Here is a 13,131-nt window from a genome sequence, read left to right as displayed (position 1 = left end):
ATTAAGTTAAAGGTGGCAGCCGGGTATGTGGCTCATGCCTGTAATCCCGGCACTTTGGGAGGTTGAGACAGGTGGATCACCTGAGGTCAGGAGTTCAAGACCAGCCTGGCCAACATGGTGAAACCCCATCTCTACAGTAAAAATACAAAAATAAGCCAGGCATGGTGATGGGCACGTGTAATCCCAGCTACTCGGGAGGCTGAGGTGGGAGAATCGCTTGAACCCAGGAGGCAGAGGTTGCAGTGAGCCGAGATTGCGCCATTGCACTCCACCCTGGGCGAAAAGAGCGAAACTCTGTCTCAAAAAAGAAAAAAAAAAAGTTAAACGGTGGCTTGTGGTAAAGGGGCCATGACTTTCACTGTTGCTCACTGTTATTGTTGGGAAGGAATAATACAAAAGTATTCTATTGTGGTTCTATTTCTGCTCTATTGGGTTTTACTTTATTATTTCCCTTCTAAAAAAGTAACCTTTAGATATGAACCCTTGCTTTACATATTCTCCGTATACACTCTGGCTCTGAATTTAATAAACATAATCTTTAAATGAAAAGGGCATAAGTAAATCAATGAGTAGCTCAATGTTATTATTCATCAACTTTGAAATGATTCCTCTACTGTCAACAGCTGACCAATGGATATGAAAGGCCATTAGTATGTGTCCTGAGGGTAAGGATTATGTGTTACTACTAATCTGTGATTACTCTGAAACAGACATAAGCACAGGGCTTGCCATATCTAATAAACTGAAATCAAAACTGAAAGTACCATATAAACAACAAACATAAGTATAAAAGATTACATTATTTTTCACAGTAAAAGTAATCCTGAGAATTTAAACCTGGCTGTTAAGGTACCACCTTCAAAGAAGGCTTCCATAAGAGTTAGTGAATCACATGTAACTTAGTAAAAGAGGAAAGAAGGAAGAAGGAACTGTAGGCTTACAATCTAGGGGACAAAGTAATTTGTGGTGGCTGTTGCATGACAAATTCCAAAGGATCTAAGACAGGAAATGTTACAAGTGGGAAATCTTGAACACTTTGACACTAAATAAAACTCTAAAAGATAAACATAACCTTTCATCTGGGCTAATGAAATATTCTGCTCATATGAGATTAGTAGGTACATATATGCCATCTTTTCATTAAAAATATAAACGGAGTAATTAAAAATAATTAGGTATATGTGCTATTATAAGAGGATGACCAAGACGTACTACTAAGTGAAAAAATCAAGGTATGAAAATAGTGTAAATGGTTTATTTTTGTTAAAAAGATACTTTTTAAAAAAATTATTTTTTATTTTTATTTTGAGACATAGTCTCGCTTTGTCACCCAGGCTGGAGTGCAGTGGCATGATCTCGGCTCACTGAAGCCTCTGCCTCCTGAGTTCAAGCGGTTCTCCTGCCTCAGCCTCCCGAGTAGCTGGGATTACAGGTGCACTCCACCATGGTTGGCTAATTTTTGTATTTTTAGTAGAGATGGGGTTTCACCATGTTGGCCAGGCTGGTCTCGAACTCCTGACTTCAAATGATCCACCACCAAAAAAAAGAAAATTTTAATCTGCATATGCTGGCAGTAATGCATGACTCTTCCCTGGCCCCTCACCCCCACTCCCACTCCTTTTCCCCAGGAAGGAAACCAATGGTTCAGAGGAAATGGGATGAAGGTGGAAAAGGGAACTTTTACTTTGCATTTTGTTCCTTTCTGTACTATCTGGAATATATATATATGAATTTCTTTTTTTTTTTTTTTTTTAAGATGGAGGTTTGCTCTTGTTGCCCAGGCTGGAGTGCAATGGTGTGATCTCGGTTCATGGCAACCTCCACCTCCGAGGTTCAAGTGATTCTCCTGCTGCAGTCTCTCAAATAGCTGGGATTACAGGCATGCGCCACCATGCGCCGCTAATTTTGTATTTTTAGTAGAGATGAGGTTTCTCCATGTTGGTCAGGCTGGTCTTAGACTCTCGATCTCAGGTGATCCGCCCGCCTCGGCCTCCCAAAGTGTTGGGATTATAGGCGTGAGCCACCGTACCTGGCCCGTGTATGTGTGTGTGTATATATATATATATATATATACACACACATACACACACACATAACTTTTACTTAAGATAATGTCCATCTGGTTGGTGGCATTGAGGATCAGTTTGATTTTTAAAAATTATCTGCAGTATTAGACTATTAATATAAGTTCCTAGGGACCATGTCAATGTTTGATTAATGTTGCTGCCCATGATGTTGCCTGTCATAGTAGCTTTTTATATTGAGATACCCAATAAACTTTTGTTCCATTGAAAAAAATTAATAATGTTATTTAAAATATTTTAAATATTTTTAAATATTTGTTTATTTAAATATTTTAAATATTTAAATAAACAAGACAAGCAGCTGAGTCCATTCTCTGAAGCAATGCTAGCAAGACCCAGGAGTTTATACTGGCTGGACAGTATGAGGATGGCTAATTTGCAATTTGTGCCCAGGATAATGCAATTTATATCTACTTCCTTAATCAACAAATCTAATATGCACTAGAAATAATTTTCCAAAAGGTACAGATTTAGAAAATATCCGAGAATCAGTGTGATCTACCTTACCTAACCCCTCTGTAATCAATGCAGTACTTCTTTCTTCCAAACTTATCCTTCTCTGTCTTGCTTTGTGATACTGGAACTGGCCCTTATAAACATTTCTCCTTTGCCAAAATGCAGAATATTAAGCTTTGCCAGTAAAGATGCTGAAGGAACACTGCAGTAGGAAGTGGATTCTCTTCCTAGTTCTGGTGTACTTTCTCCTTCTTGCTACTGTGGTAGGCACCTACTGGTGGTGTGTGGGACTACAGTGGCAGTGCTCACTATCTATACAGTTTCAGCGGTACCCCAGGTGGTAGCTTCCTATCAAGTTTCACTGGCACCCTAGAAGTTTCAGGGCCATCCTAATGGGTGGCTTCCTAGCAAGTCTTGCCAGCACTCCAGCAGGCAGTTTACTGCTTGCCAGTTCTGGTCTGTTGAAATTTTATGCCATCCAGTGGCCACAACACCTCTCCAACATGATCTGAATCAGCCTAGATCTGGGGAGGGGCTTTCTTCCAAGTCTGCTTCTTTGTTGGGTACTATGCCTGAGCTCTAGAGGTAGTAGTTGCTCCCTATATTCTATTCCTGTACTCTTAAGAATTCTCTTTACCTCTTAGTACTTAATCCCCTATTACTACTTAATAACTCCCTATATTAAAATTTCTGGTCAGGTGTGGTGGCTCACCCCTGTAATCCCAGCACTTTGGGAGGCCAAGGTGGGCAGATAGCTCGAATTTAGGAATTTGAGACCAGACTGGGCAACATGGTGAAACTCTGTCTCTACGAAAAATTACAAAAATCTGCTAGATGCGGTGGCTCACACTTGTAATCCCAGCACTTTGGGAGGCCAAGACAAGAGGATCATGAAGTCAAGAGATCAAGACCATCCTGGCCAACATGGTGAAACCCCGTCTCTACTAAAAATACAAAAATTAGCTGGGTGTGGTGGCACGCACCTGCAATCCCACCTACTCAGGAGGCTGAGGGAGGAGAATTGCTTGAACCTGTGAGGTGGAGGTTGCAGTGAGCTCAGATCGCACCACTGCACTCCAGCCTGGGTGACAGAGCAAGACTCCATCTCAAAAAATAAAACCAAAAAAAAAAAAAGATTAGCTGGGTGTGGTGGCGTGTGCCTGTAGTTTCAGCTACTTGGGAGGCTGAGACGGGAGGATCACTTGAGCCCAGGAGGCAGAGGTTGTAGGGAGCTAAGATTGTGCCACTGCACTACAGCCTGGGCAACAGAGTGAAACCCTGTCTCAAAAAAATAAAAATAGGCTGGGCACGGTGGCTCATGCCTGCAATCCCACCACTTTGGGAGGCCGAGATGGGTGGATCACCTGAGGTCAGGAGTTCGAGACCCGCCTGACCAACATGGTGAAACCTCATTTCTACTAAAAATACAAAAAATCAGCCAAGTGTGGTGGTGTATGCCTATAATCTCAGCCACTTGGGCAGCTGAGGAGAACCGCTTGAACATGGGAGGAGGAAGTTGCAGTGAGCCGAGATTGTGCCATTGCACTCTAGCCTGGGCAACAAGAGCTAAAACTCCATCTCAATAAATTAATAATAAAAATAAAAATAAAAATAAAATAAAATTTCTCTGTTCAAATTACTGGTGTGGTTTCTGCTTCCTGATTGGACCTTGACTGATTCATCCCTAAACCAAAACAATCCAAAACAAACTCATCCAACAACAAACCATGCCAACCACAAAAAATCAAATCCAAGCCCACCACTAAAACATTAAGTATGTATGATTACTCTGCTAACAGAGAGAAACAGTATGGCAGTTACCAAACTTGTTACCTTATTGCTTCTTGAAGCTGACTGTGCATGTGGCTGAATAGTAAGTGAGCTGCTACCACAGAATTACTGTGCATTATTGCATATTTCAAAAGGACGTATTAAATGCATTGTTCCAAGTGTGGGTGGTTATCTAATGCTTTACAAGTCTTTCACGGGAAAAGAAATTTGCTGATTTTTGTCTGCCATAAGAATTAATCTATTTATGAAAAAGCATAGATATAACTGTAATAAGTGACAGAATTTTAAAAAATCACTTTGAACATTCCGGAAAATTCTCAGAAGGTTCACAGAAATTACCAGTAAAGTTAAACTCTAATTTCCGGCTTCAATGTCATTCATTCAATAAATATTTCCTGAGTGGCCCTGGAACATAGCAGTAAAGAAGACAGACAATATCCCAGCCTCATGGAATTTACTTTCTATGATGGGGAAAAAACATGTAAACAAACCAATATGTAACATAAATTCAGATGTTTTAAAGTGTTATAAAGAAAATTAAGGAAAAGGATGTAATGGGTGTGGGTGCTATTTTAGGAGATGATTTAGTGTTCTATATTAAATTTCCTACACATAGCAATAAATGTTATAATAAATATAACCACAGATATATCTTAGGCATACTACTAAGAGGACAGGACTCATGTAGTTCCATAATAAATCAAACTGAATACATTTATGTAAATCGTAACAAGCTTATATATGGACCAATGAAACTTACCCTATAGAAAGCACTGGTCAAAGGGAGTAATGCTGCGGCAATGTTATATTCTTCTAAACTTGAACAATCCTTTAAGCAAAACAAAGACAAAAGAGCATTAGGATACTTTTACCAGAAATCACAAATATATGGGAACTAACATCTGGAATACACTGTTTACTGTCCTATGGGGTTTTTACCTTTTTATTTTTATTTTGCAGAGGACCTGATGGAGGGGTTTGTACTTTTATTCCAAACTGCCATTAAGGCATAGCTAGGTAAGTTTTGGGGTAAAAAACTGTGTGTGAAGCACATTCTTTTTTTTTTTTTTTTTTTTTTTTTTTTTGAGATGGAGTCTTGCTCTGTTGCCCAGGCTGGAGTGCAGTAGTGCGATCTCGGCTCACTGCAAGCTGCGCCTCCCGGGTTCACACCATTCTCCTGCCTCAGCCTCCCAAGTAGCTGGGACTACAGGCGCCTGCCACCACACCCAGCTAATTTTTTTTACTTTTAGTAGAGATGGGGTTTCACCACGTTAGCCAGGATGGTCTTCATCGCCTGACCTTGTGATCCGCCTGCCTCGGCCTCCCAAAGTGTTGGGATTACAGGCATGAGCCACTGTGCCTGGCCCACATTCTTTTGTAAATAATGTAAAAGTACATTTGAGAAAGGTATTTTCATACACTATTGCTGAGTAGCCACTTTTACTTTCCTGCTCCACAAAGATTGTGTTAAAAGTTGTGTAACTTACACAAATTTTTTTTGGAGGGGGTTTTAGTATGTTTACCAACTATATTCCATTGAGACTAAGATACATTTTTTGCACATTTTAACACTTCTGAGATTGGGATCATCTTATAATTGACTGGAGGTATTTTTTTCTCTCTCACTGTTATATAAAAAGGGTTATCTTGCAGGCCGGGTGCGGTGGCTCATGCCTATAATCCCAGCACTTTGGGAGGCCGAGGCAGGTGGATTGCCTGAGGTCAGGAGTTGGAGACCAGCCTGGGCAACACGGTGAAACCCTGTCTCTACTAAAAATACAAAAATTAGCCAGTCATGGTGGCGGGCGCCTGTAATCCCAGCTACTTGGAAGGCTGAGGCAGGAGAACCGCTTGAACCCAGGAGGCGGAGGTTGCAGTGAGCCAAGATCCTGCCACTGCACTCCAGCCTGGATGACAGAGTGAGGCTGTCTCAAAAAAAAAAGGAGGGGTGGGTGGCGTGGGAGATCTTGCTATTGATCAGACAAGATATATCACTGATTCTAAAACCCATTGAGTGAAATGCTAATGAACAGAAAGTTCAGGAAATCTCAGTGGGAATATAAAATGGCACAGTGACTGTGTATAGCAATTCCACACACACAAAAAATAAAGAAATATATAATTACTGTATATTACACTTATTCTTCTGGACATATACCCAAAAGAATAGAAAACAAGAACTCAAACAGGTTTCTGTATACTCATATTCACAGAAGCATTATTCACAATAGGCAAAAGGTAAAAGTGACTCAGGTGTCTACTGACAGATAAGTGAATAAACACAATGCGGTGGAGAGAGGTTCCAAGATGGCTGAATAGGAACAGCTCCAGTCTGCAGCTCCCAGTGTGAGTGAGGCAGAAGACGGGTGATTTCTGCATTTCCAACTGAGGTACTGGGTTCATCTCACTAGGACTTGTCAGACAGGAGGTGCAGCCCATGGAGCAGGGCGGGGCATCGCCTCACCTGGGAAGCACAAGGGGTTCGGGAATTCCCTTTCCTAGCAAAGGGAAGCTGTGACAGATGGTACCTGGAAAATCAGGACACTCCCACCCTAATACTGCGCTTTTCCAATGGCCTTAACAGATGGCACACCAGGAGATTATATCCCGTGCCTGGCTCAGAGGGTCCCACACTCATGGAGCCTCACTCACTGCTAGCACAGCAGTCTGAGATCGAACTGCAAGGTGGCAGTGAGGCTGAGGGAGGGGTGTCCACCATTGCTGAGGTTAGAGTAGGTAAACAAAGCCACCAGGAAGCTTGAACTGGGTGGACCTTACTGCAGCTCAAGGAGGCCTTCCTGCCTATGTAGACTCCACCTCTGGGGGCAGGGCATAGCTGAACAAAAGGCAGCAGAAACTTCTGCAGACTTAAACGTCCCTGTCTGACAGCTTTGAAGAGAGTAGTGGTTCTCCCAGCATGGAGTTTAAGATCTGAGAACAGACAGACTGCCTCCTCAAGTGGGTCCCTGACCTATGAGTAGCCTAACTGGGAGGCACGTCCCAGGAGGGGCCCACTGACACCTCATATAGCCGGGTGCCCCTCTGAGACGAAGCTTCCAGAGGAAGGATCAGAAAGCAACATTTTCCGTTCTGCAATATTTGCTGTTCTGCAGCCTCCGCTGATGATACTCAGGCAAACAAGGTCTGGAGCTGACCTCCAGCAAACTCCAACAGACCTGCAGCTGAGGATCCTGACTGTTAGAAGGAAAACTAATGAACAGAAAGGACATCCATACCAAAACCCCATCTGTATGTCACCATCAAAGACAAAAGATAGATAAAACCACAAAGATGGGGAGAAAACAGAGCAGAAAAGTTGAAAATTCTAAAAATCAGAGCGCCTCTATTCCTTCAAAGGAATGCAGCTCCTTGCCAGCAACAGAACAAAGCTGGATGGAGAATGACTTTGATGAGATGAGAGAAGAAGGCTTAAGACGATCGGCAGTAACAAACTTCTCTGAGCTAAAGGAGGATGTTTGAACCCATTGTGAAGAAGCTAAAAACCTTGAAAAAAGATTAGATGAATGGCTAACTAGAATAAACAGTCTACAGAAGTCCTTAAATGACCTGATGGAGTTGAAAACCATGGCATGAGAACTACATGACACATGCACAAGCTTCAGTAGCCAATTTGATCTAGTGGAAGAAAGGGTATCAGTGATTGAAGATCAAATGAATGAAATGAAGCGAGAAGTTTAGAGAAAAAAGAGTTAAAAGAAATGAACAAAGCCTCCAAGAAATATGGGACTATATGAAAAGACCAAATCTATGTCTGATTGGTGTACTTGAAAGTGATGGGGAGAATGAAACCAAGTTAGAAAATACTCTTCTGGATACTATCCAGGAGAACTTTCCCAACCTAGCAAGGCAGGCCAACATTCAAATTCAGGAAATACAGAGAACACCACAAAGATACTCCTGGAGAAGAGCAACTCCAAGACACGTAACTGTCAGATTCACCAAAGATGAAACGAAGGAAAAAATGTTAAGGACAGCCAGAGAGAAAGGTTGGGTTACCCACAAAAGGAAACCCATCAGACTAACAGCAGATCTCTCGAGAAAAACACTACAAGCCAGAAGAGAGTGGGGGCCAATATTCAACATTCTGAAAGAAAAGAATTTTCAACCCAGAATTTCATATCCAGCCAAACTAAGCTTCATAAGTGAAGGAGAAATAAAATCCTTTACAAACAAACAAATGCTGAGAGATTTTGTCACCACTAGGCCTGCCTTACAAGAGCTCTTGAAAGGAAGCAATAAACGTGGAAAGGAACAACCAGTACCAGTCACTGCAAAAACATACCAAACTGTAAAGACCATTGATGCTAGGAAGAAACTGCATCAACTAACGAGCAAAATAACCAGCTAACATCATAATGACAGGATCAAATTCACACATAACAATATTAACCTTAAATGTAAACGGGCTAAATGCTCCAATTAAAAGACACAGACTGGCAAATTGGATAGAGTCAAGACCCATCAGTGTACTGTATTCAGGAGAGCCATCTCACATGAAGACACACACATAGGCTCAAAATAAAGGGATGGAGGAAGATCTACCAAGCAAATGGAAAGAAAAAAAAAAAACAAAAAACAGGGGTTACAATCCTAGTCTCTGATAAAACAGACTTTAAACCCACAAAGATCAAAAGAGACACAGAAGGCCATTACACAATAGTAAAGGGATCAATTCAACAAGAAGAGCTAACTACCCTAAATATAGATGCACCCAATACAGAAGCAGCCAGATTCATAAAGCAAGTCCTTAGAGACCTACAAAAAGACTTAGACTCCCACACAATAATAATGGGAAACTGTAAAACCCCACTTTACACTGTTGGTGGGACTGTAAACTAGTTCAACCATTGTGGAAGACAGTGTGGTGATGCCTCAAGGATCTAGAACTAGAAATACCATTTGACCCAGCCATCCCATTACTGGCATATACCCAAAGGATTATAAATCATGCTACTACAAAGACACATGCACACATATGTTTATAGTGGCACTATTCACAGTAGCAAAGATTTGGAACCAACCCAAATGTCCATCAATGACAGACTGGATTAAGAAAATGTGACACATATACATGATGGAATACTATGCGGCCACAAAAAAGGATGAGTTCTTGTCCTTTGTAGGGACATGGCTAAAGCTGAACCATCATTCTGAGCAATCAATCGCAAGGACGGAAATCAAACACCGCATGTTCTCACTCATAGGTGAGAACTGAACTATGAGAACACTTGGACACAGGGTGGGGAACATCACACGCTGGGGCCTGTCGTGGTGAGGAGGGAGGTGGGAGGTATAACATTCGGAGATACACCTAATGGAAATGACGAGTTAACGGGTGCAGCACTCCAACATGGCATATGTATATATATGCAACAAACCTGCACGTTGTGCACATGTACCCTAGAAATTAAAGTATAATAATTTTAAGAAGTAATAAATAAGAAATATTTTTTTATTTATTTTAAGAAATAAAAAAAACAAAACAAACAAAACACACAATGTGGTATATAAGCACACACACATAGATGTATGGAATATTCAGCCTTAAAAAGAAATTCTGGCACATGCTACCACATGGATGAACCTCGAGGACATCATTATGCTAATCTTTTTTTTTTTTTTTGAGACAGAGTCTCACTCTGTCACCCAGAGATGGAGTGCAGTGGCATGATCTCAGCTTACTGCAACCTCCGTCTCCCAGGTTCAAGCGATTCTCGTGCTTCAGCCTCCCGAGTAGCTGGGATTATAGGCACATGCCACCACACTTGGCTAATTTTTATATTTTTAGTAGAGACAGGGTTTCATCATGTTGGCTAGGCTGGTCTCAAACTCCTGACCTCAAGTGATCTGCCTGCCTCAGCTTCCCAAAGTGCTGGGATTACAGGCGTGAGCCACCATGCCCAGCAGATATTTTCATACAGTTATATTAACCAGTTCTTCCTCTATCTGGCAGTGGGGTCCAATGTGGCCAGAATCCAGAATAGTGCCCACAATGGCTGCAAATGTGGCAACTGATTTCCCTAGTGGCTGAAGAATAGTGATTAAAGCCCTGACCTTAGACAATGTAGCTATCTCCATCAAAAGTCCTCATCCATCCATTATTTTATATGTTTGCATGAAATTATTTTAAACTCATAGAGCTGGGACCTTAGACATCAATTATTCTCGTGCAATTCCTCCACTTTCCAGATTAGAGAAAAGAGGCATAGATGTCAGCCACAGAACCACAACTGGAATCTAGATTTATCTACCTATTGGTGTGGTGTTTTTTCCTCTAGACACTGCCTTTTGTACTTGCTTTCCTTTAATTTGTGAGGTAGAAAATACGGATTGTCTGAACTTCCAGCACTAATTTTAGAGTGTGAGGGTGGTGAGAACAGACCTGACCAGGAGAGCAGCAAAAAGCTTAGAGCTGCCTAAGTGCACTAATGCCCGAGACAAGCACTCTAGAAAACAGGAGGAAGAGTCAGAAGGGAAAGAGAATATACCACAGATAATCTTTGCCTATTTCAAACTACTGCTGTGGATGGGGAGGTTGTAGTACTGCCCTGAGGAAAAAGGAAGAAACTTTCTTTCAAGAGCTTAGCCTAGAAGTGGCTATCTAGTCTAAAGCCAGTCTTTCCAGCCTGAGTGCTTTTGGTACTAGGATCAGCTAAAAATGTTTTCAATTGAATTTCATGTATTGTCAATTCCGAAAAACAGTTTAGAATCTACTGCATGTTCTATTGCAATGACTACTGAAACAATAACGGCTGGGCACAGTGGTTCACGCCTGTAATCCCAGCACTTTGGGAGGCTGAGGTGGGTGGATCACCTGAACTCAGGAGTTCAAGACCAGCCTGGGCAACATGGTGAAACCCTGTCTTTACAAAAAAATACAAAAATTAGCTGGGCACAGTAGCCTGTGCCTGTAGTCCCAGCTACTCAGGAGGCTGAGGCAGGAGAATCACTTGAACCTGGGAGGCAGAGGTTGCAATGAACTGACATGGTGCCATTGCACTCCAGCCTGGGCAACAGAGTGAGATCTGTCTTAAAAAAAAAAGGATTATAAGATACATCTCAGCAGTAAAAAGTCATTTTCATATGCTCACATTCTGTGACCCAATTAAAAATAAAAAGGTAAAAGATAGGCTCAAGCTTTCTATATTATGCTAAAAATATTTTAACTAATTCATCCTATTGAGTAAATGTTTATTGGAGAAATGAATAAGTGAATAAATAAAGGAATAAACGTAAGGAGAATAACGAGAAAAAGGAGCTAAGGACAGAAACTTGGGAAAGATGTGTATTTATATAAAGGGAGTGAGGAAAATCAAGATGGGGAAAGAGAACTGTTGAGAATGGATCATAGATATTAAGAGGAAATCACCAATAGTGTTACATGCTTTAGAGAAAGTTTAGTAAAATAAACATTTAAAAAAAAAAAAGAGAAACTGATGAATATAAGAGGTCACTGGTAACTTCTGAAATTATTAGGGAACAGGTGAGTAGAATAAAACAAAAGGCCCTGACTATAAATCTTCAAGGTTGAAAAGGAGAGCAATAAAATAGCCACTTAGGCTGGGTGTGGTGGTTTATGCTTATAATCCGAGTACTTTGGGAAGCCAAGGCAGGCAGATTGCTTGAGCCCAGGAGTTTAAGATCAGCCTGGGCTATATAGGGAGACTTTGCTTCTACAAAAAAATTTAAAAAATAAAAAATTGGCAGGGTATTGAAGGTCCCAGCTACTCGGGAGGCTGAGATGGGAGGATCGCTTGAGCTTGGGAGTTTGCAGTTGCGGCAAACTATAATCACGCCATGACACCCCAGCCTGGGTGACACAGACACTGTCAAAAAAAAAAAAAAAAAAAAAAAAGCTTTGTTATTACATCTAAATTTATTGTCTAATGGATCTCGATAGGGCTCAACTAGATGGTGAGATTTTATCCAATCCTTTGATTCTTGAGAATTAGAAGGGCCCCAAGTACACTAAAATGGAAACTCCAATGGAGGAGAGAGAGGAAAAAGAAAGATCACTAATAGACTGAGGACTCTGAGATACGTCTGGTAGTCAATATGGTCCCCATTTCTAAGGCAGGATTAGACCCTGAAAACATCATTAAAAGCAAATATCTAGAATTTATATTAAACAGCAAGATTCCTGATATCATCAGATATAACATATGAGGAAAAAGAAGCTTGGTTCTGCAAGGAAGACTCAGGACTTCCTATTTTTATGGCGGGGGGAAGGATGAATGGGGAGAGCTCTTTAAAGTATTCTGCAAATACTAGTTCTGTAGAGCACTGATAGCTGTTACTTGGGGGGAATTGGGGAAATGCTGAGTAAACAAAATCAAACAAGGTTTTCCTTCTCTTTCTTCTTTTTTTTTTTTTTGAGATGGAGTCTCGCTCTGTCACCCAGACTGGAGTGCAGTGGCGCTATCTCGGCTCACTGCAAGCTCAGCCTCCCGGGTTCACACCATTCTCCTGCCTCAGCCTGCGGAGTAGCTGGGACTACAGGTGCCCGCCACCACGACCGGCTAGTTTTTTGTATTTTTAGTAGAGACGGGGTTTCACCCTGTTAGCCAGGATGGTCTCAATCTCCTGACCTTGTGAACCGCCTACCTTGGCTTCCCAAAGTGCCGGGATTACAGGCGTGAGTCACCGCGCCTGGCCTTCTTTTTGTAAAAAAAAGAAAAAACAAAACAAAACAAAACAAAACAAAACAAACAAACAAAAAAAACCCCAGGATTTTGCGGGAGTTTAAACTGTGACTCTATGAAGGGAATTCGGCATACAA

General features: G+C 41.4%; 1 protein-coding gene across 1 annotated transcript in view; it reads right to left on the bottom strand.

Annotated features, from left to right (window-relative positions):
- SBF2 (SET binding factor 2) overlaps positions 1-13,131 on the bottom strand; it is a 589,674-nt gene that overhangs the window by 112,788 nt on the left and 463,755 nt on the right. The window contains exon 18 of the mRNA XM_050757377.1: positions 5,092-5,160. Coding sequence (XP_050613334.1) covers positions 5,092-5,160 — 69 coding nt within the window. The remainder of the gene's footprint in view (positions 1-5,091; positions 5,161-13,131) is intronic.

This window comes from Macaca thibetana, chromosome 14, assembly GCF_024542745.1.
Source record: "Macaca thibetana thibetana isolate TM-01 chromosome 14, ASM2454274v1, whole genome shotgun sequence".
In the NCBI taxonomy this organism is placed as follows: domain Eukaryota; kingdom Metazoa; phylum Chordata; class Mammalia; order Primates; family Cercopithecidae; genus Macaca; species Macaca thibetana.
This window is presented reverse-complemented; position numbering and strand designations above follow the sequence as displayed.